General features: G+C 34.1%; 2 protein-coding genes across 7 annotated transcripts; one reads left to right on the forward strand and one right to left on the reverse strand.

Moving 5' to 3' along the window:
• Window positions 1–6,881: 6,881 nt before the first annotated feature.
• Window positions 6,882–10,159, reverse strand: LOC133292863 (probable E3 ubiquitin-protein ligase BAH1-like 1). Of its 2 annotated transcripts, none has more exons than XM_061491346.1 (6): window positions 9,997–10,159; window positions 8,863–9,107; window positions 8,476–8,730; window positions 7,882–8,019; window positions 7,167–7,225; window positions 6,882–7,016 (listed from the first exon to the last, which is right to left on the reverse strand). In XM_061491346.1, the coding sequence occupies exons 1-6, from the start codon at window positions 10,157–10,159 to the stop codon at window positions 6,911–6,913; spliced, it is 966 nt and encodes a 321-aa protein (XP_061347330.1). In that variant the 3' UTR covers window positions 6,882–6,910. The 2 variants fall into 2 exon arrangements, with proteins under 2 accessions (XP_061347330.1, XP_061347331.1); XM_061491347.1 differs by having other exon boundaries at window positions 6,911–7,006; window positions 7,157–7,225.
• Window positions 10,160–14,373: 4,214 nt separating this feature from the next.
• Window positions 14,374–17,036, forward strand: LOC133292820 (universal stress protein PHOS32-like). Of its 5 annotated transcripts, none has more exons than XM_061491271.1 (5): window positions 14,374–14,494; window positions 14,671–14,832; window positions 14,923–15,017; window positions 15,958–16,079; window positions 16,629–17,036. In XM_061491271.1, exons 1-5 carry the CDS (start codon window positions 14,443–14,445, stop codon window positions 16,714–16,716), a joined length of 519 nt encoding a protein of 172 aa, XP_061347255.1. In that variant the 5' UTR covers window positions 14,374–14,442; the 3' UTR covers window positions 16,717–17,036. The 5 variants fall into 5 exon arrangements, with proteins under 5 accessions (XP_061347255.1, XP_061347253.1, XP_061347258.1 ...); XM_061491269.1 differs by having other exon boundaries at window positions 14,376–14,494; window positions 14,914–15,017; XM_061491274.1 differs by having other exon boundaries at window positions 14,382–14,513; window positions 14,914–15,017.
• Window positions 17,037–20,051: the final 3,015 nt, after the last annotated feature.

The following is a 20,051-nucleotide window of genomic DNA, read 5'->3' on the forward strand; positions in this document are numbered from 1 at the left end:
TCAATTATAATGACCCTAACTGATAAATCTTAATTGAATGTTTAATTTAAGGATTTAAATGCCATAATTGGACTCAGAGCGTGATTCTGAGTATTTTGACTGTAATCATGACTAGGTCATGAACAATGCGTTTTGCCGGATGATCTGCATTCTTGTGAATTAACCGGTAAAGCTTAAATGATCAAAATGATTTTAGAGACATAATTTGACAATTCTGACGCCAAATATGAGTTTAGAACAAAAAAATTGGATAGTCTGGCACTTTCCGTGAAAATCTCGTGAATAGTGTTTTCTACCGGGTATTTTGTACTGCTGTTTAAGCAACCGGTAGAGTCCAGAAACAAATAATTAATGAAATAAGAATAAGAAAGTCCAATATATGCCAAGCAAGTCAAAAGAGACCCAAGGATGATAAATTAATGAGTTTTAAGTTTCGTATGCAAACGGTGCACAATTAGTGAACCACATTGTATTTTGTCAAAAACGGTGCAGAGACCGTATTGTAAATTATGAATATTGTTCATTAGGAAATAACAATTAATGTAAATGAGTTCAGAAAAATAAAAATATGTCAGTAGCTTTAAGTTAGTTTCGGGTCAGTTTAAGTGAAAATACGCGGTAGAAAAACAACCGGTAAAAAGGGCCACCTATGCATATAAGTCCAAATCACTTAAGATGACACTATTCACATTAGCTCCCTCTCCTTCTCTCTCCTCAAGGCCGAGCCTCTCCTCCATGGAAGGCTAGGTTTCCAAGCTTTGTTCCTCCTTTGATTGCTCCCTCCACACTCAACCAAATCCTTATGTCCATTACACGAAATTCATAAGAAATCACTCAAGGAATCCATTCCACCACTTTGATTGGGCTGATTTGGCTTGTGGAGAGAGTTATTCCTCACCCCTAATTCGTGGCACTATTCATCCAAGTGCAAAGGAGTGAATTTTGAGTGAGCAAAGCTTAGGTTTTGCTCATTGGACCTTGGATAAGCAACTATAGATAAGAAACCTCTATTTCCATGGTTTTATTTTTGTGATTTAAGTCTTGGAAGTTTGGAGCATGTTTTGGATGGGAAATAATTGAGTTTGGAATTTGAAATTGATGATGGATTGTTGTTGTTTAGGAAGTTATAGTGTAAATTAAGCATCAACATGTGATTAAAGATTGAAAAGCCCCATTGCACCTCCCTCCCTAGGTTTCGACCTTGATGGGTAAATAAGGTTTATTGTGCAAAAAAATTTAATTACATGGATTGTGAAGGTGGTATGGTAGGGTAAATGGAGATTTAAATGTAAAAATTGGAAATACCAAAGTGAGAAAATGCTATGGTGTGTACCCCTATGTTTGGGCTATGATGTGCTAGTGAGGGGCTTGATATTCCAAAATTTAATTGGAACCTTGTGGATATATATATGTATGTGTAAGTTGTTAATTAAGTGAAGAAAATGAAATGTAAAAGAAAAGAATCCTTTGCCTTTACCCTTATAGATTTCGGCCTATAGGGTGATTTAAGGATAGATTTAGTTACATTTTATTTTAATAAAATGTGGAGTTTTCAATGCATGTAATTGATGAGTCGAAGGAGTAAAATGACTTGAAAATTGTTGAAAGAAATATTGGTTCCCGTTTATGTGTACCCACGGCCTTATGAAGAAAAATGGCATGAATTATGTTTAAAATTCTCAAGTGGATACTTAGTTAATTTAGGGAACGTTAACGATTATAAAATGGTAAATTAAAGGAAATTATAAAGGTGTGATCTTGACTTGTGAATTGGCATAGGATTGGCATAATGTGAGGAAACGAAAGGGAACAATAAGATGTATGCCTTGTGTAAATTTCATGGCAATTGTAATATTTTATTGATTTTTGTTTTGAATCCTTCTCTAGGTGTACCTAGGGACTGAGAGGGTTTGAATTTCTATTGGAGCTATATAAGTAACTTGCGCGACAAGTAAGCGAATTAGAAAAGCTTCAAGAGGTAAGCTCTATGTTTAAGGAGTCTTTTCCTGCTTGAGTGCTCCACCATAGTTAGTGAATTGTGGTTGGATTGTATGATTGTTTTGATGCTTTGTATAGATGCATTCATATAGAGCTATTTGATAACATGATATGACTTGTTTCTGATATGATTTCTGTATTGATTGTATGGTACACTGATGCCTTTTTGGGGTTCCCCTGAGATTGACGGTGTACGCCTCTGATATGTTTTGGTTCCGCTCGGGGTCCTCCCTTGGGAACACGTGCGTTGATTTCTGCTTGGGGTCCTCCCTTGGGAATGACTGCGTACGACTCTGATAAGATATGTATAAGTGCTTTGTTCTGTTACGATATTTGTTATATGTTGCATTGGTATACTCTGTATCTGACTTTCATGCAAGAGTGAGCTAGAGGTATGGAGAATTCTCTATAAACCTGGAGTTTATTGAGATTTGTTATCTCACCCCTCTTTGGGGACATCATTTCAGGTTCTCAGATTCCCGGTGAGCCCTCACTAGGCAGGGACGTGACCCGTGGTTGAGGCGTTTGGACGGATCAGATTTTGAGTAGCTGTAGGCTACTACTATTTTGGAGTGTATTTATGTTATTTAGTATTTTAGCATTTTGGTGGATCATGATGTCTGATCCTTTACTTTGTATATAACTTGTATATGTTTTGTACATGTCTTTCAGTTAGATGCATGTACATTTGTGTATTCAAGCATGTTAATATGTATTCAGTTATGATTACGTGTTGGATTGCATGTTGTTAGATATAGGGGCACAGATCCCAGTTATGCATGAGCCCATGGATGAGTATATGATGTTATATGGATGTCTGGTACTGCTGAAAGTATATACTGTATAAACTGTCTATCAGGATCTCTTGAGAGTGAGATTGGAAAATCTCCAGTTGTTCGATTTACAGAGGTTACTCTGCCCGATTTTCGTGAATAAGAATTAAACTAGAAAAAAAAAAAGTTAGCTCGTATTTTCGTAAGTTAAGTCTTTCGCTGTTTCTGTTTGTATCATATGCATGTTAATTGAACCGGCTCGAGATAGGGATGTTACATCAATGTTTCCTTCTTTGTTTAAGGATCAGGCAATTGACTCCTTTCATTGTGATGTTTGTGAGCTTGCGAAACACCACCGTGTGCCCTTTCCTTCAAGTTCAATAAAGAGCCTTGAACTTTTTACTCTTATCCAAGGTAGTTAAAAATGAGTTTTTAACTAAAAACGGAAGGAGAATGAAAAATCGTAAAACGTAACATCGTAATAAAAAGCGTAGATTTTACCTATAAAAAACATAGATGTTATTATACAAGACTTTCCCGCAAATTCACTCCATCAATTAAATATATAAACTTGCATATTAAGAAAAAGTGGCATATTAAAAAGAAAAAGAAAAAGTGGCATAGCACATACAAAAACACCTAGAAAGCAAACCACAAGACCCCACAACCAATATTGAGAAGAAAAATACCATTAAAGAAATAGTCACAAGTCACAACAAACAAAAAAACCAAGAAACTTGCGGTGTGTGTGCAAAAATCCAAACTTGGAGGAAAACCCAACCAAATCGCGGCGAAGATCAAGGTAAACCAGCAGCGGGAATACAACTGGATCGATGGCTTGCTGCACGGTGGGTCGATTTGAGTTTCTCAAAGCAGTAGGCACCGACCAAACATACACGAAGCGATTCCGATTTCGTTTCCAAGTGCCACAAGGCATCAGAATCAGATGCGGCATGTGAAGGAGCGTTTCCTTCTTCATCACCTTCACAGCCATCTTCTTCTTCTTTGAGAGGGTTGGTGTTTGATTTGGGTCCTTCAAACTCGTGGGTAGATTTCATTTTTTGTAAAAACGATGCGGTTTTACGTTATTACGTTTAATAGAAACGATTTTAATTATTTTACAAGCTTTATGTTTTTTGCTCAAACGAAAAACGTTTTGCTAAAAATAAAACGTAAAAACGGCGATTTTACGTTTTAAAGCGCATTTTTGACTACCATGCTCTTATCCATTCAGATGTTTGGGGCCCTTGTAAAGTACATAATATTTCAGGTGCTAGGTGGTTTGTTTCTTTTATTGATGATTGCACTCGGGTGACATGGATATTCTTGATGAAAGACAAGTCAAAAGTACCAGAATTGTTTATTCGATTTTATCAAATGATCGAGACACAGTTTGGTAAAAGTATTAAGAGATTAAGATCTGACAATGGTACGGAGTATGTCAACCAGCGTCTGTCACAATTCGTTCCAGATAAGGGTATGATTCATGAGCTCACGTGCATGGATACCCCTCAACAGAATGAGGTTGCTGAAAGAAAAAATCGACATTTGCTTGAAGTCACCAGAGCATTATTGTTTCAAACATCTGTACCCAACTCTTACTGGGGAGAAGCCTTATTAACTGCAGCCTATTTGATCAACCGCTTGCCTTCCAGAGTCCTTGGCCATGTAAGTCATGTTGATCTCATGACCTCTTTTTTTCATTCTGTTCCAATTATGCAAAGTCTTCAGTCTCGTATCTTTGGATATGTTGCCTTCGTCCATATCCATAAACATCGGAGTAAATTAGAGCCTAGAGCCCTTAAGTGCGTCTTCCTTGGATATGTTCCAAACAAGAAAGGATACAAATGTTACCACCCTCCAAGTCGTAAATTCTTTGTTTCTATGGATGTTAGCTTCCATGAATCTGAGTCTTACTTTCTACACCCTCAGCTTCAGGGGGAGAATAGTGTAGAAGCTTCATCCATTTTCTTCGAGTCTGAGTCTCCCTTTCTGTTACCTACATCTTCTACTCCAGTAGTTACACTACATGACAATGAGAAGGAAGACTTAATTGCTGAGGTTGAAAATTCATCTGATTCCTCATGTGACATGCCTCCTATTGATAGATAGAAAGTACGCAAAACTGGTACACCCGAACTATTGTACCAAAGGAAGAAACAACCCACACTGCCCCATCAGCAACTGCAGTCGCCTGAACTGCTGGTAAGTACTGAACTCACTACTTCTTTTATTCGTGAGCCTGGTATTAATTCTGATGACTTACCCATTGCTGTAAGAAAAGGGAAAAGGTCTTGTACCTAACACCCTATTTCTCATTTTGTCTCCTCTAAGAATCTTTCTCTGCAGCATAGAAGGTTTATTACAGCACTTGACTCCATTTCAATCCCGAAATCAGTACATGAAGCATTAAAGGATGATAATTGGGTTCAAGCCATGCATGAGGAGATGAATGCATTGAAGAATAATACATGGGAAGTTGTTGGCAGGCCAAATGGAAAAAGGACAGTAGGGTCCAGATGGGTGTATACTCCGAAGTATAATTCTGATGGGACTCTTGAGAGGTATAAAGCTCGATTGGTAGCAAAGGGATACACACAGACCTATGGCATTGATTACGAAGAAACATTTGCTCCAGTGGCCAAAATGAACACTGTAAGAGTTCTATTGTCCCTCGCTGCTCATTTTAGCTGGGATTTGAACCAATTTGATGTGAAAAATGTCTTCCTCAATGGTGAATTAGAAGAGGAGGTTTACATGGAGATTCCACCAAGATTTAACTCTACAAATGGAGATAATAAAGTTTGCAGGTTAAAAAAGGCATTGTATGGTTTGAAGCAATCCCCGCGTGCTTGGTTTGGAAGATTTACCAAAGTCACGCTTTCATTGGGATACAAGCAAAGCCAAGGGGATCATACACTTTTCTTTAAACATTCTCAAGAAGGTAAGACCACTATCCTTCTAGTTTATGTTAATGACATTATTATAACAGAGGATGATATAGGTGAGAAATGTGCTCTGAAAAAAAGATTGACTGCTGAATTTGAAGTTAAAGATATTGGAAAACTGAGATATTTTCTTGGGATAGAAGTTGCTCATTCAAAGCAAGGGATATTTATTTGTCAAAGAAAGTATGTTCTTGACCTCCTTAAAGAAGCAGGAAAACTCGGGTGTACACCTTCCAGTACTCCGATTGAGCAGAATCACAGACTAGGAAGTGAAAATGAAAGCTCTCCAATTGACAAAGGACAATATCAACGAATAGTGGGCAAATTGATATATCTAGCTCATACTAGACCTGATCTAGCTTATGTAATTGGTGTTGTTAGTCAATTTATGCATGATCCGAGGGAGAAACACTTGCGAGCTGTGGACAGGATTCTCCAATATCTGAAAGGCACACCAGGTAGAGGATTACTGTTCTAGAGAGGAGGAAACTTATCCTTAAAAGTTTATACAGACGCCGATTATGCTAGATCCGTGACTGACCGACGATCTACTTCAGGCTATTATATGTTTCTCTGTGGAAATCTTTTAACATGGAGAAGTAAAAAGCAAAATGTGGTTACTAGATCAAGTGCAGAAATAGAATTTCGAGCTATGGCTCAAGGTATCTGTGAGTTATTATGGCTGAAAATCATTCTAGATGATCTCAAGGTGAGATATGAAAGATCTATAAAGTTACTTTGTGATAACAAGTCAGCTATTTCTATAGCCCACAATCCAGTTCAACACGATCGAACCAAACATATTGAGATAGATCGCCACTTCATTAAAGAGAAATTAGACAGTGGACTGATCACTACTCTATATATTCTTTCTGGTCGTCAATTGACTGATGTCTTAACCAAAGGTCTTCCTAATGATAGATTTCAAGAACTTACTACCAAGCTGGGAATGATAGATATCCATTCCTCAGATTGTGAGAGAATATTGTAAATAATAGAATTATTTTATTTATTTTATAATAGTTAGAATACTCTATAAGTATATTTGGGCTTAGCCCATAAGATTTTTTAGTCTCTTTAATTAGAGAACTCTTGTACAAATATTATACAATTCAATGATATACAAATCTTCTTTTCTAGTCATATTAACAGTCAAATAAATACACAACCATTGAGAAGTTGCTTGTCTAACTAGACGCCCATGGCCGCCCTACACTGCGCTTCCCAATACTCCTTCATTTGCTTAACCCTCTCTACCCTCTCCATCTGAAGCCTTTCCATCCAGTACTCATTGCAGCTGAAAAAATATTTAAATTATTAGGTTAAGAAACTTGCAAAGTATATACTAAATATTATCACTGCTTAGATCATCTAAATCAGAGTATTATACCACATGACATCTCATTTTATTTTTACTCTTTTTCTAATGGAATAAACGGTATCATACCTTTGAGCTAATAGAATATTCAATTCTTCCAAGTGCACAGCACCTTCATAAACTCCTCTCTGCAATCAACCATACAAAACGTATAAGTTGCCAACCATTTTAACAGGTTAAAATAAAAAAGAAAAAAGAAAAAAATTCATTTGTCAATTTTGTTATTCTTTATGGTAAAAGAGAAGAAGGGATCAATCATGGTTGTTCAGCATTAAGATGTCTAAAATAACTGAACAGTTCTTCCTATAAACTGCAGTTCACCAATCATCATAAGATTAAAATACAGAAGCTGAAGAATCATAGAAGGGCTACTTAGCTTATTCAGGAAGATCTAAAGTATTAATTGTAAAACTCAACTAATAGGCCTTAACGCAACTCTAGCAAATTTCACAAGCAATATAGTCGTTAAATAGAAGGACAAATGAAGCTTAGAACAATATCCTGGTTCCTGAACTCATGCACAGGTAAGGTTATTTTAATTTTAAGAGTTGATTTGGCATTGTAATTTTGTTTGGTCATTGCATCATAATTAAGTATATCTGCATTACAAACATGACAATGCTGCCTCATACAGTGTTTTGTTTGGTCATTATTAACATGAATCATATTTACCAATTAATAGAAGTAGAAGCTATGGATATAATCAGAACTGACATCCCCCTTTTGTAGGTTCCACTTGAAAATAATGAAGTTTTAGGAGAGCTTGCTATATCTGATAGCTTACCTCTCGGCATAGAGGACATTTCTCTCTAGGATCTGCTGCCTTAAGTCCATCGACAATAGTTACTGATGCAGCTGAGCAAGCACAGCTGTAGCAGAATATGTGGCCGCAAGTCAGAGCAATTGGATCGAACACCGTATCCTGTCATGGAAAAGCCAGATAAAAATTAGCAATAAAAATAAGTAAAGGACCATAAAAAAGAGATGCTTTTACATAGAAAACACATATTGATGTCGATGAAACTAAGGTGATACTATCATTGTATTCCAAAATAAAAAAAAGTCAAGTGCTTTAGGGCAATTCCCTAGGAAAAATATGAGGTATCCATTCTGAAAACCATTGACATATCTAAAATATTTTAAACCATGAACAAATAAAATAGTTTATAAGAATTCTTTTTTGTGGAAACATAAACTATGTTCAGTTTAAAAATCCAATCAGGGCCTTTAAGTCCATTTGATCCTTCTTGCATCTGAGCAGCAGTAATCTACAAATAGACAAGCTCAGTGTATGTGCAGTCCAAATGAAAACATTCAAAATGTGAGTAATGCACAGAAAATGAGGAATTCATCCAACAAGTTAAACCAAGTAACTTACCAAGCATACAGAGCAAGTCAAGTCAATATCAATTTTGATGGAACCAAAGAGCTCACAAGTAAGTGATGGTTTTTCATCCTTAAATGTGAGGTAACATACATCAAAAAAAGCAGGTGCCTTCTTTGACTTGACTTTAGTTGCATTTAAGTTGATGTGTAAGGCCACAAGCTCACAAAGCCAGGGACTCTGAAGAATTTCCTTGTGCATAGTCTGGACTTGTGACTTGAATAATTGCCCTTGCTTGGAATAATGAATCTACAGTCATAGTAGTAATAGGAATATATAAATAACACTACTTACAATTTTCACTTGGATTGTCAAAACTTAAATAAGTACCCTAAAGAGGAACTTAATATGAATCTCGAGAAGCAAAACAGAAAGACACACCTTATCATATTTCTTTAGTATTTTTCGAATTGCAGTGGCATTTATCAGTGCATATGTGACTAAATCTTTGTCTTCTTGAATTAGAGCAGTATGATTTCCTCGTAACTTTCCTTTCAACATGAGAAAGTACTTTTTGAAGCCAGAAGCAAGATGTAGTTCCAGCACTTTCTGCGCACGCTGATTAAAGCACCCCATTATATCTGACATTTCATCTAGAAGGGAAGGGAAAAAGGTCCCATCGCACACTGCGCAATTATATTCATTTAGCTCAGAGGTGGTTGGAAATGCATTAATATTAAAAAGTTTAAACGTACCCCTCTCAACCCCCAAAGAGAATGGTCTCATTACTATCATTAGACACTTCATAATGCAAAGATACTTTGGAATTCATTTATTGAAAAATACAACATGTCATGTAAGCCAAAGCAGACAACAGATGAAAGAGTCTTCTTCCTCTTCCTCCCACCCTCTTTCTATCTCAGGGTGACCCTTCTGAAGCAGAATAATATTGATTTTTGACTTGTTTGTGGTGTTGGCATTCAGTTATTATTCAGACCTTTGAGACAAGTGTTCCAGTTAATTCAATTCTACACATCCTATGATGTTCGATGGATAGAGTGGCCTTGGAAAACCTCTAATGAGACTCAACATAGAGTACTAGAATGCAGTACAAAAATCAAGAACAAAAGGCATGCACAGGCAAAACCAAATCAGTAATGCAATTTCGATTGTCTTATTCTGAATTCGTTACAGAGTAAATACCTTTCTGGTCCTCACCAAATTTCACTTTCACAATGTTAGCTTTTAGTCCTAGCAAATAAAAAAATCATTTGTGGTAAATACCAAATTCAAAATAGACCCTTATTTAAAATCGTGATCCCTCGTTAGTCCCTATCAGTAGTACTAAAATTGGTACACTTTAAATTTTTTAAAGACCACGAATAACTTTTTTATTCTTTAAGAAGTAGAGCTAACGTACTAAAATAATTTGGTGAGGATAGAAAACGGGTATTTACTCTTCCTTGCATATTAACGAAACCACCCCACCTAACAAAAAATAAAAGAGAGCTTTTCGTTCAATAATGAAAACCTCAATGTGAAAAGTAAAAATTAAAAAAAATAAAAATTGATGACCTGGGCATTGATTAGGGCAGGTTCTGATGTCCACGGAATCATTAAGGGATTGGCAATCTCTACTACATTTCTTCATAATCTTTTTGAGGTTCTTGAAGCCAACACCAGGGAGCTCATGCTCCTGGCTTTGCATGTACTCCTGGTAAGTCTTGCAGAACTTCATCTTTCCGCAGAAACATGGAGGAGCACAATCCGCAGTCTTTGTCCTTCAAACGATGAATCTTCCTTTTTTTTTTTTAAAAAAAAAAAACGCACACCATAAATTAGAAATGAGTTTGAAAATTTGAATAAAAAGGGGTCGACTTCCTATTTTGTGTTTCAAATCAAAAATCATGTGAATCGTAGCTGTCAAGCCTATGTTAATCGGACTGACGTGTGCAAAAAGGGTAAACTAAGCATGTTACTATGTTTGACGCTTCCGAATTCCCCTTTTACTCCGAAAACGTCCAAAATATCCCATGGTAATCCAACATAACAGGAGAAAGCTATATAATTATATTTTTGTCTATTTATATGAGATAAGAGATATTTAAATTTACTTAAAATTCAAAATAGAAGGAGTAATTAATTTATCATTATTTAAAGAAGGAAAATATACTTTTTATTATAATTTTTTTTACAGTAATCCATTACAATTATATATTTCGAGAATACATGATTATGTAAAGTTATTTTTTTTCTTCTCTCGTTTTGAAGTGAGAAAAAAAAACTTTACAATTATAATTATGTATTTTCGAAAATACATAGTAATAATCGGTTGCTGTAATTTTTTTTTTTTACAGCATCGTTAAAAGAAAGAGACCCTTTAAAGAAATAACATTTGTTTTATCATTTACTTGAAATTCAATCACTTATATATAAATTTTGAATTGAGATATATACAAAATCTGAAAAATATTTTTGCAGTTAATGCAAATAAGTTATCTGCATTTACTTCCAAAATGACATCATTTTGCGATTGAAAGATTAAAAAATTATAATTATAAAGACTATAATAATCCTGAAATAAATTAAAATTATAAAAACACCATAATTTTCGCTCCAAAACGACCTCGTATTGAGCTTACTGCTCTGTAGTAACTGCAGAAAAAGTGAACCAATAGAAAATATGAGTAACATGTGGTATCAACTTACCGTGTGTTTTATTTTAGGGAAATTATTATCTTCTGTTGAAGCAGAATTCTTTTTCCTTATGCGAGGAGTATTACTCTCATGTTACATGAAAGTAATTCTCTCATGCTATACAGAGAATTCAAGTGGGGTCTACTAATAAAAAGCAAAAAAAGAAGAAGAAAAAAATGAAATGTGATATTCAAAGTGAGAGAACATGGGATAATTATCTCATATAAAATGAGAATAGTATTGCCAAATTGATAAAAGTTAGATACATGTTTTTAGAAAATGCATTATGTCACACATTTGAGGTCAAGGTGTCCACTAAAACTTTAATTTAAATGTATACAAAATGAAATGAGACTAGTTTTAATTAATAATAAGATGCGCAGATATGCTCTAAGAAATTGAATTGATCAAAAATCCATTAGTATGGAACATTTTCGTTTCCATTTGAGTTTAACGGGTCCACAAAGATAATGGGCCTGAATTCAAATTATTTGAAAATGATAAAACGGGCTAGCAAATATATTTAGCTTAAACTAAAATTTTAAAAGTCAAACTTTTGTTTTTTTATATGTTTACTATATGAAACATATTGAGGCCCAAATCCAATAGTTGTATGCAGGCAACTTCACGGGATGGGTTGTCTTAAATAAAGAGTTTTTTATTTAAAAAAAAAATAAAAATAAAGAGTTTTTTTAGTGTCTATGCTCGGATGCTCCTTAGCGCCGTGGTTTTGGTTCGACTGTGGGAATTTTATTTATTTATTTTTAACTCAGAATCAAAGGGATTATTAGGATTAGGATTAGGACTACGCCGTCGATTAGGATTCAGCCGAATCGGTACGTTTAACACAGAAAAAAACAACAACTTGCTAAACTAAATTTTGAAATATTATAATAAATCTTATTTAAAATTAACATAGCTTCCAATAAACTAAAAGATAACATACAGAAAGGCAATTTTGTTCACATTGGTTATCTCATGATAAAAACTAAAAGTAATTTAATTACTGAATTTTGTGCATCTAACGGTTAAGACTTATTGAGTTTTATTTATTTAGTAATTATTAATTTTCAATAATCTTAATTGTTAAATGCATAAAAATTAACGATTAAGATTTGATGTAATACTTATTATTCTTACACCGACGTAAGTTCATTCTATCCACACACATATATACACTAGGTAGCACCGATACCGACACGGGACACGACACGACTCGACACTCTGACACGTTAATTCTAAAAAATGTTAGATTTCGACACGTTAGAACACGTTTTGATATTAAATAATATAATTTATGTAGTGTATATTATATTTAATATTCAATAATCTAACAAAAAAAATGAAGCTAAACTTATAGCCATCAATTTTGTAAAGAAACATAAGATATTCCAAATATTTATATTAAACTCAATAAAATGGTAATCGTAATTCAAAGAATCTAATAGTTGGAAATAAAAACGCAACACAAAACATCCTTTGAACCTTTTTTTAAGTCTCTACAACGTGTGTTGGAGTGTCGGACACGACACGTCAGAATTTTTGAAGTGTCGGTGCTTCGTAGTATATATATATATATATATATATATATATATATATATATATTAATGAGTTAAAATGTTTAATTTATTATTTGAATTGTTAAAATAAAAATAAAAATCACAATTATGAAATAAATTTTATTGATATAAAAATTCTACCAATAAATTTTTTAAATCACATATATAATGTTCAAGACTAACCGTTTTACAACTAAAAAAGAAAATTTTTGATAATTATTTTCAACTAATTTTTATAATTATTTTTCAACGTATTCATAAATTACATAAAAACAGGCAAACATCCTAAAGTGGTAATAAATTTTGCGCTTGAAAATTCCATCACGTATATGAGAACATGATTTAACAAACAAATATAATAATATAAGATTTTCAAATATACTAACATATGCTAAAGAGAGCTCGTTTTGATGGGTTTTCAATTTTTTTTATAACTTGTTTATTTTAAAAGTATTTTTCACAAAACTAAATTTTTTTAGATTTTAAAAAAAATATTTGATTTTTGAAAAAAAAATAACTTTTAACTTCTACTTTTTTTAGAAATTAAAATTTTTAGTTTAAAAAAGGAGAGCATGTTTTTAATTTTTGTTGTGATTTATATATATATTTTTAAAGTAAACATACAAATGAATCTTTTTTGAGAAACATTTTTTTTAAAAAAATAACTTTTGTAGAAAAAAAAAGTCCATTCAAATGGACTCTAAACAAAGTTTTCGATTCTGTATGAATAAACAAGATAAGATAAGATAAATCACGTTCAGATCAATCTTATCCAAGAATATAATGAAACGAAGCGAAATTCCACTTTGGTCCAATACTAAACGACAAAAATTTCACGTTCAATCAGCAAAAAAAAAACAAAAACGTAGAAAGAAGAGAATAATGTTACAAAAACGTAGAAAGAAGAGAATAATGTTATTTTTTCATGTCTGTTCGTTTTAAGAAGTTTTTTTTTATGGGTTTCTCTTTTCTCATGTCACATGAGATATCATCTCTCATGTCATAGACACAATAAGTGATGGGCCCCACCACTTATTAAAAAAGAAAAAAAAAGGAAAAAAGATAGCACGAATTTCGATGTCTCACAACATGAGAAAACTATCTCCTATTACATGAGAAAATGATTTCCCTTTTTTTTATATATGATTTCGCTTTTTCTGTAGTTATTGTAAATAAGTTGTCTATACTAAATCTAATACGATATTGTTTTGAGGAAAAAATTATGATATTTTTATAATTTTAATTTATTTTAAGGTTATTATAATCTTTATAATTATAATTTTTTAATTCAAAACGATCTCGATTCAAGAGTAAATACAAATAACTTATCAGCAACAACTACCAAAACATTTGACTAAAAATATAGTTAACAATTGTTTAGAAAGTGAAAGTATATTTCCATACAAGTTTCAATTTATAATATATTTATAAACTCTTATAAATTATAATAAATATTTTTGATAATATATTTTCAATGAAGTTTATTTTTGAAAATATATAATTGACTTTATAAATAAATTTTTTGTAAATATAATATTTTTCTTGTAATATTATCTGAGGAAATGCATTTACGGAAAGGAAATTCTATAATCATGAATTAATCTCGTTGACAATATTTATGTGACAAATGAAAAATAAATAAAGAAATCGAATTTTAAAAAAGTAGTTGAGTCTGTGTTGTGCTGGATCATATCATTTGAGTTACGACAAGTAACACCCCCCCTACACTTTCCGCAAAGGTCGAGAGTTTTCCGATGTCGTTTTCATGCATTGCTTCGACAACAAAGCAATGATGAACGAGCAAGTTGTTTCAGCACGTTGTTTTACACTTTTATGGTTTGATTTGGTTTTTTATTATTATATATATATACATGTGGTCTGTGTTGTATTAGAAACAAGTGAACTAAAGAGAAAGCCATTGATATTGTTATTGTTATTATTGTTGCTTATTGTTGTTCCATTTTCGTTTTGATGGCGACATCATCATCAACAGAGTCAGAGAAGCAAGTAATGGTGGTTGGCATAGACGACAGCGAGCACAGCTCGTACGCACTGAAATGGACTCTTGATCACTTCTTCCCCAACCCAATGTTCAAGCTTGTTCTTGTCCATTCGAGGCCTTCTGCTACTTCTGCTGTTGGCCTCGCTGGCCCTGGTATATTAAACACTCTTTCTTTTCTTTTTTCTTTTTTTTGTTTGATTTTGATGTTTGTGAATATGAATGACTTCCCCTCAGTGTATGCAGGAGCTGCTGAGGTTTTGCCTATTGTGGATTCCGATTTGAGAAAGATTGCAGCCAGAGTTGTCGAAACTGCTAAACAACTCTGCATCAAGAATTCCGTAATTTGATTTAATTCAGTTTTTTTTGACTTTGGAACTTTGGATGCTTTTCAATTTGTTAACCTTCTATTTATAACGTGGCACTGGCACTCCGTATAAATTTATTGTAGAAAAAGATTAGAATTTTGATGAAATTCTTTATGGGAAAATAAAGAGAAGATGAAGGGAAGAGTCTAATGATTAACTGATTGATTTTTGTGATAAGACAACATATTGGTATTTCACTTGTTCATGTGTTCACACAAAAGGTTTTGGGTGAAAATTTCTCTCTCCATGTGTTTTCTTTGTGGTTTGTATGGTGCCTGTTATCCTAGTGACTTGTGTCTGAGGTATCCGTATCCTCTGGCTTATGGTTCTAAAGGTCCTAACTAGGTGACAATCTTCACTTACCTTATGTGGGGCTTGGAGCACACTATATGGTGTCAGCAAGATGTATTCTGATATTATTTCTGCTAATAGCCTGAACTGAACTAGATTAAGACTTAATGCATCACGCTCAGGGCAAGACTAGTACAATTAGCATTATCTCTGCTAGTTCTGCTCTTCATTCAAGATATGATTATTAAGATCTGTCACTTTCTTTTGTTCCTAAACCTGGATCCACCAAGAGTCATTTAACGTTGTATTTTGATTTAATGGCTTCAATTACTTTAAATAAACCAGCCTCTGGGTGTTGCTTTATGATAATTTCTATCCATGTTTGTTTTTGGAGTGAAATTATTGAAAATTGTCTTATATTGCATATCCATATTTCTATTATTTAGTTCTAAGAAAAGTATGGTTTATATTTGTATCATCATAGAATTTACTTTTCTAGTTTGGGACAGAAGGAAAATCAGACATTATATGATTCTATATCATTTTACTTCATTTCTCATGTTTCAGTGCTTTATTTGTAGTTTAGGTCGGAATAATTATCTCATAACCAAGTTTTTCTCAGGTAAATGATGTAATAGCGGAAGTGGTGGAAGGTGATCCTAGAAATGTTCTTTGTGAAGCTGTGGAGAAGCACCATGCTTCAGTATTGGTGGTGGGTAGTCATGGTTATGGGGCAATAAAAAGGTACAGCTTCATTCTAAAATCCCAGTTATCATCCTTGCTAAGCAATGATGAGTGGTTGGAGTATAATAAGTACCTTTCTTAATCTTGTGAATGAGGGTAAATGATAAATATTGAGTTTTAGCATTTTGTAATGATCCAATATCATCACAATCACAAAATTAAGTTGCCAAGAACATGAGTAAAATGTGATTTTCCATATTTTAAATCCATTGAATTCTTTACCAAAAAATAAAAAAATCCATCTAGTATTGGCAGGCCCTAAACGGTTCCTTTAGTTTGTGCTTCTGCAGAAGCTAGACCAGCAGTAGTATTTTAGTGTCGTCTGTATGTTGTATTCGCTTACAGTTTTCTACTCATCATACTGATCACAAACTCTCTGTATGATCATTTTCATTTCAACCTATGGTAACAATTTTTATTTTTCTCAATTTTATTTGACTTTTTGGTTTTATTTATAATGAATTGAACAGTGCATTCATTCTTGCCAGAAGCCAACACTAAACTTCAAAATCTCCTAATTCTGGTATTCTTGACACTTGTTATTTGCAGGGCGGTTTTAGGTAGTGTAAGTGACTATTGTGCTCATCATGCTCACTGCACTGTGATGATCGTGAAGAAGCCAAAGACCAAACACTGATTTACATTGGCTGCGTCTATATAGTACAGCAATAAACACAGTCCTTTTAGTAAAAAAAGAAAAAAAAAGAAAGAATAATGTTCTTAGAAAATATGTAACTTTGTATAATTTGTTCTATGGCTTGTTGGCTTTATAGTTTATAACTTCTTATTTTTAAAGATGGAACCATCAGAAAATAAGTTAGTGTTGGAGTGTTCCCCCTTACCAGGGGCCTTATTTACTTCTTCCATGAGAAATTCTTGTATTGATGTGTTTCCAATTACTGCTGTTTACTTCTTTTCCTGACATAAAATAAAAATTGCTGTTCTTTGTGTTAATAACTTGTGAATGTGGCAATGGCCTTCTCTCCGTTTTATATAGATACCAGGGAAAAGATTTGACAAGACAGATTGGAGGAAATGAGACAGGGTAGAGAATTGGACTAGAATCGAGGTTGTGCATCGTACTGTGCCACTAGGCTGAGCAATATTGAGCTAGCTCATTTCTAGTTTAAATTGAGTTCGAATCCGAAATGACAATAGGCCCCGGGTAATATTAGTGCTGAACTTTTTGAATTCAGCTCCTCCTCTCAATTAAAGGTCGATGAAAAAGAAGTAAAGAATCTTATTTTTTTATGAAAAAATCGACTGTCAATCTGACATACATCCATAACAAATTATATCCTCAGGCCATGATTTTTTTATACCAGAATCGGTTATACTTTTAATTTTGGCTATTAATATCATTTATATCTACATTGAATACAAGTTAATAAATAATTATGAATGAATATAAAACTTTTTATTCTTAAATGATTCAGTCCCATATACTTATTTAAATTTTCCACCAAAATATTGCATTCCATTTTGTTATTTCTTCTACTTTGATTAAGCATTTATTTTTGGGAAATAGTTATATCATATCATAGGAAATTGGTTATGTCATTTTATAGATACAATAAATGTGGCACATTAGTTGTGTTTATAACATGACACAACTAATTTCCTAATACAACTATTTCCCTTTATCTTTTCAGACTTTGTACGTGTCTCTAAATTCATTTGTGGGGTACATAGATGGGCGATAAGAATATTTTTATGGAAAATACTATTCTCATTTTATACGAGATAATTACCTCATGTTATTTCGCTTCAAAAATCTCACTCACTCATTTTTTTTTTATTTTATCTTTTAATGGTGGGTCCGATATGACTTCTCTCTGTAACATGGAATTCCTCTTGTGTAAATTGAGACTAACCTATTTTTATCTATAGGAATTTTAAGACGTTTGAAAATGAAAAACCTCCGAGTGTAGCTGGTGTTTGTGGACATGAGGATTTGTGATTTCTAGAAGTTGATAGTTAGACTCGAGATTGCAAACAGAATCAGGTTTCTCGGAAATAATGTGGCCGAATAAAGTAAAAATAATTAAAAATAAAATTTTGTCAGAGGTTGGTTGACATAGAAAGAGATCTGGATAGACAGGACAGTTTAAAGACTATGCCTCGTCGGATTTATGCTGTTTAGAAACGAAGTTTTTGTCATTTGCTGAAGAAAAAAGAAAAAAGAAAAACAATTGAATGGCAGAGATGAAAAGGGTATAAGTTTTGAACGCTAATATTTCCTCCCCAACTCTTATTTGAGAAATTCAGTGCCGAAAAACATTATTATTATCATTTTTCATTTTATAGTATCTAAATTTAATATTGTATATGTTACAGATATATTGTAATTAGGGTTTCCTTATTTTGTAATTAGAGTTTCCTTATTTTGTATTAGGTCAGATTACATTAGGTTTGGGCTTAGCCCATTAGTCTGTTTATATATTGTACAGCCTTCATCAGTCAATACACACAAAAATATTTCAAATGTTCATCTCTTTTCTCTTGTTATTTAACATGGTATCAGAGTCTAAGGAACTTTGAATTTTTTTTTCGGTGAACCCATTGTTCATTGTCGGTTAATTTTTTTTTCTTTTCCGGAGCTGTCTTCTTGTCACTTTTCGGACGCTTCTCTCTCTGCATACAGCTTCTGTCTTGTCCAGAACCACCATCCGGTCACCTTTTCCGGCGATCCACATACCGCCGTGATCGTCTCCGCCGCGCAGTTCCAACGTCACCGGTCTCGTCCAATTTCAAGGTCACACGCGCCCTCACGCGCCCTCACGCGCGCGTGACAGCTCGACCACTCTCCTTCACTCCGGCGGCGCGTGGAGGCCCCTCTCCGGCCGCGGCTGGTTGCGATCTTCTCATCTCCTTGCGTAGGTTCTGGATCTGGTCTTGTTTTGGGTTTTGGACCTCTTTTTGTGTTGACGCACATATCCCTCTTCTACCGGTTAGTTTTTGACCTGTTCTTTATGCCTTTTTCCTTTGATTATGGATACTCTTGTCTCCAATGTTTCTGTTTCTGGGACTCCGGCGAGACAAAAGTCGGAGTCTACTATTTTCTCAAATTATATCCTTGCTTCGTTGAGTGTGGATAAATTGGATGGGTTCAATTATGATATTTGGTCTTCCGATTTGCGACTCTGGTTGGATGGGCAGAATTATACATCCCATCTCACCACTAAAGCTGAATCTGTGACGGAAAATGAGCACACACAATGGAAGATGATTAATGCTCAGTTGTGTAGTCTCATTAAAGCTACTCTTCATCCGTCTATCAAGCAGATTTTTCGACCTGCTGTTACCTGTGAAGCTATTTGGAGTCAGGCAAAAGCTTTTGTGACTTGGTGGTCTGAGAAGCAAACATCAGGTCCTACTGCATCCATTGCTCCCACTGGTAATTCTGGTAATTCTTTTGCTGGCATATCTCAGTTGCACTCTATTGGCCCTTGGACTCTAGATTCTGGGGCTTCTGATCACATTTCTGGTAATAAGTCCTTATTCACTTCCCTTTGTACTACTGGTTCTTTTCCCACTATTACTATGAGCAATGGGTCTCTGGTCCAATCAAGGGGGATTGACACGGTTCTTCTTTTACCTAATTTATCTCTGGATCATGTTCTATATGTTCTCGATTCTCCTTTTAACTTACTTTCTATTAGTCGGTTGACCAAATCCATTAACTGTGTTGTTTCTTTTACTAAAACCTCTGTCATCTTTCAGGGTCAGAGTTCGGGGAAGGAGATTACCAAAGGATGTGAGTCTCAGGGCCTCTATCAACTAGTTCCCTCTTCTTCAGTCTGCTCCTCTGTGGATTCTCCTCTTACTATCCATGCTCGTCTGGGCCATCCTAGCCTTGCAAAGCTTCAGAAGATGGTTCCCCATTTATCATCTCTTTCTACTTTAAATTGTGAGTCTTGTCAGTTTGGGAAACATACTCGTAGTACGTTTCTGAGTCATCTTAGTCGTCAA

The sequence above is a fragment of the Gastrolobium bilobum genome, unplaced genomic scaffold, assembly GCF_033153095.1.
Source record: "Gastrolobium bilobum isolate Gb01-03AN ecotype WA unplaced genomic scaffold, APGP_CSIRO_Gbil_v1 utg2530, whole genome shotgun sequence".
NCBI classification, from domain to species: domain Eukaryota; kingdom Viridiplantae; phylum Streptophyta; class Magnoliopsida; order Fabales; family Fabaceae; genus Gastrolobium; species Gastrolobium bilobum.

Bases quoted from the DNA above. Each gene is read 5' to 3' on its own strand.
- LOC133292863 (XM_061491346.1), bottom strand. From the start codon at position 10,159: ATGAAGTTCTGCAAGACTTACCAGGAGTACATGCAAAGCCAGGAGCAT. The intron at 8,731-8,862 runs GTGTGTCTTTCT...CTATGACTGTAG, and splicing joins TACTAAAGAAATATGATAAG to ATTCATTATTCCAAGCAAGG. The intron at 8,020-8,475 runs GTAAGTTACTTG...TTTCCATGACAG, and splicing joins TGACTTGCTCTGTATGCTTG to GATACGGTGTTCGATCCAAT.
- LOC133292820 (XM_061491269.1), top strand. From the start codon at position 14,443: ATGCATTGCTTCGACAACAAAGCAATGATGAACGAGCAAGTTGTTTCA. The intron at 14,495-14,670 runs GTTGTTTTACAC...CATCATCAACAG, and splicing joins CGAGCAAGTTGTTTCAGCAC to AGTCAGAGAAGCAAGTAATG. The intron at 15,018-15,957 runs GTAATTTGATTT...AGTTTTTCTCAG, and splicing joins AACTCTGCATCAAGAATTCC to GTAAATGATGTAATAGCGGA.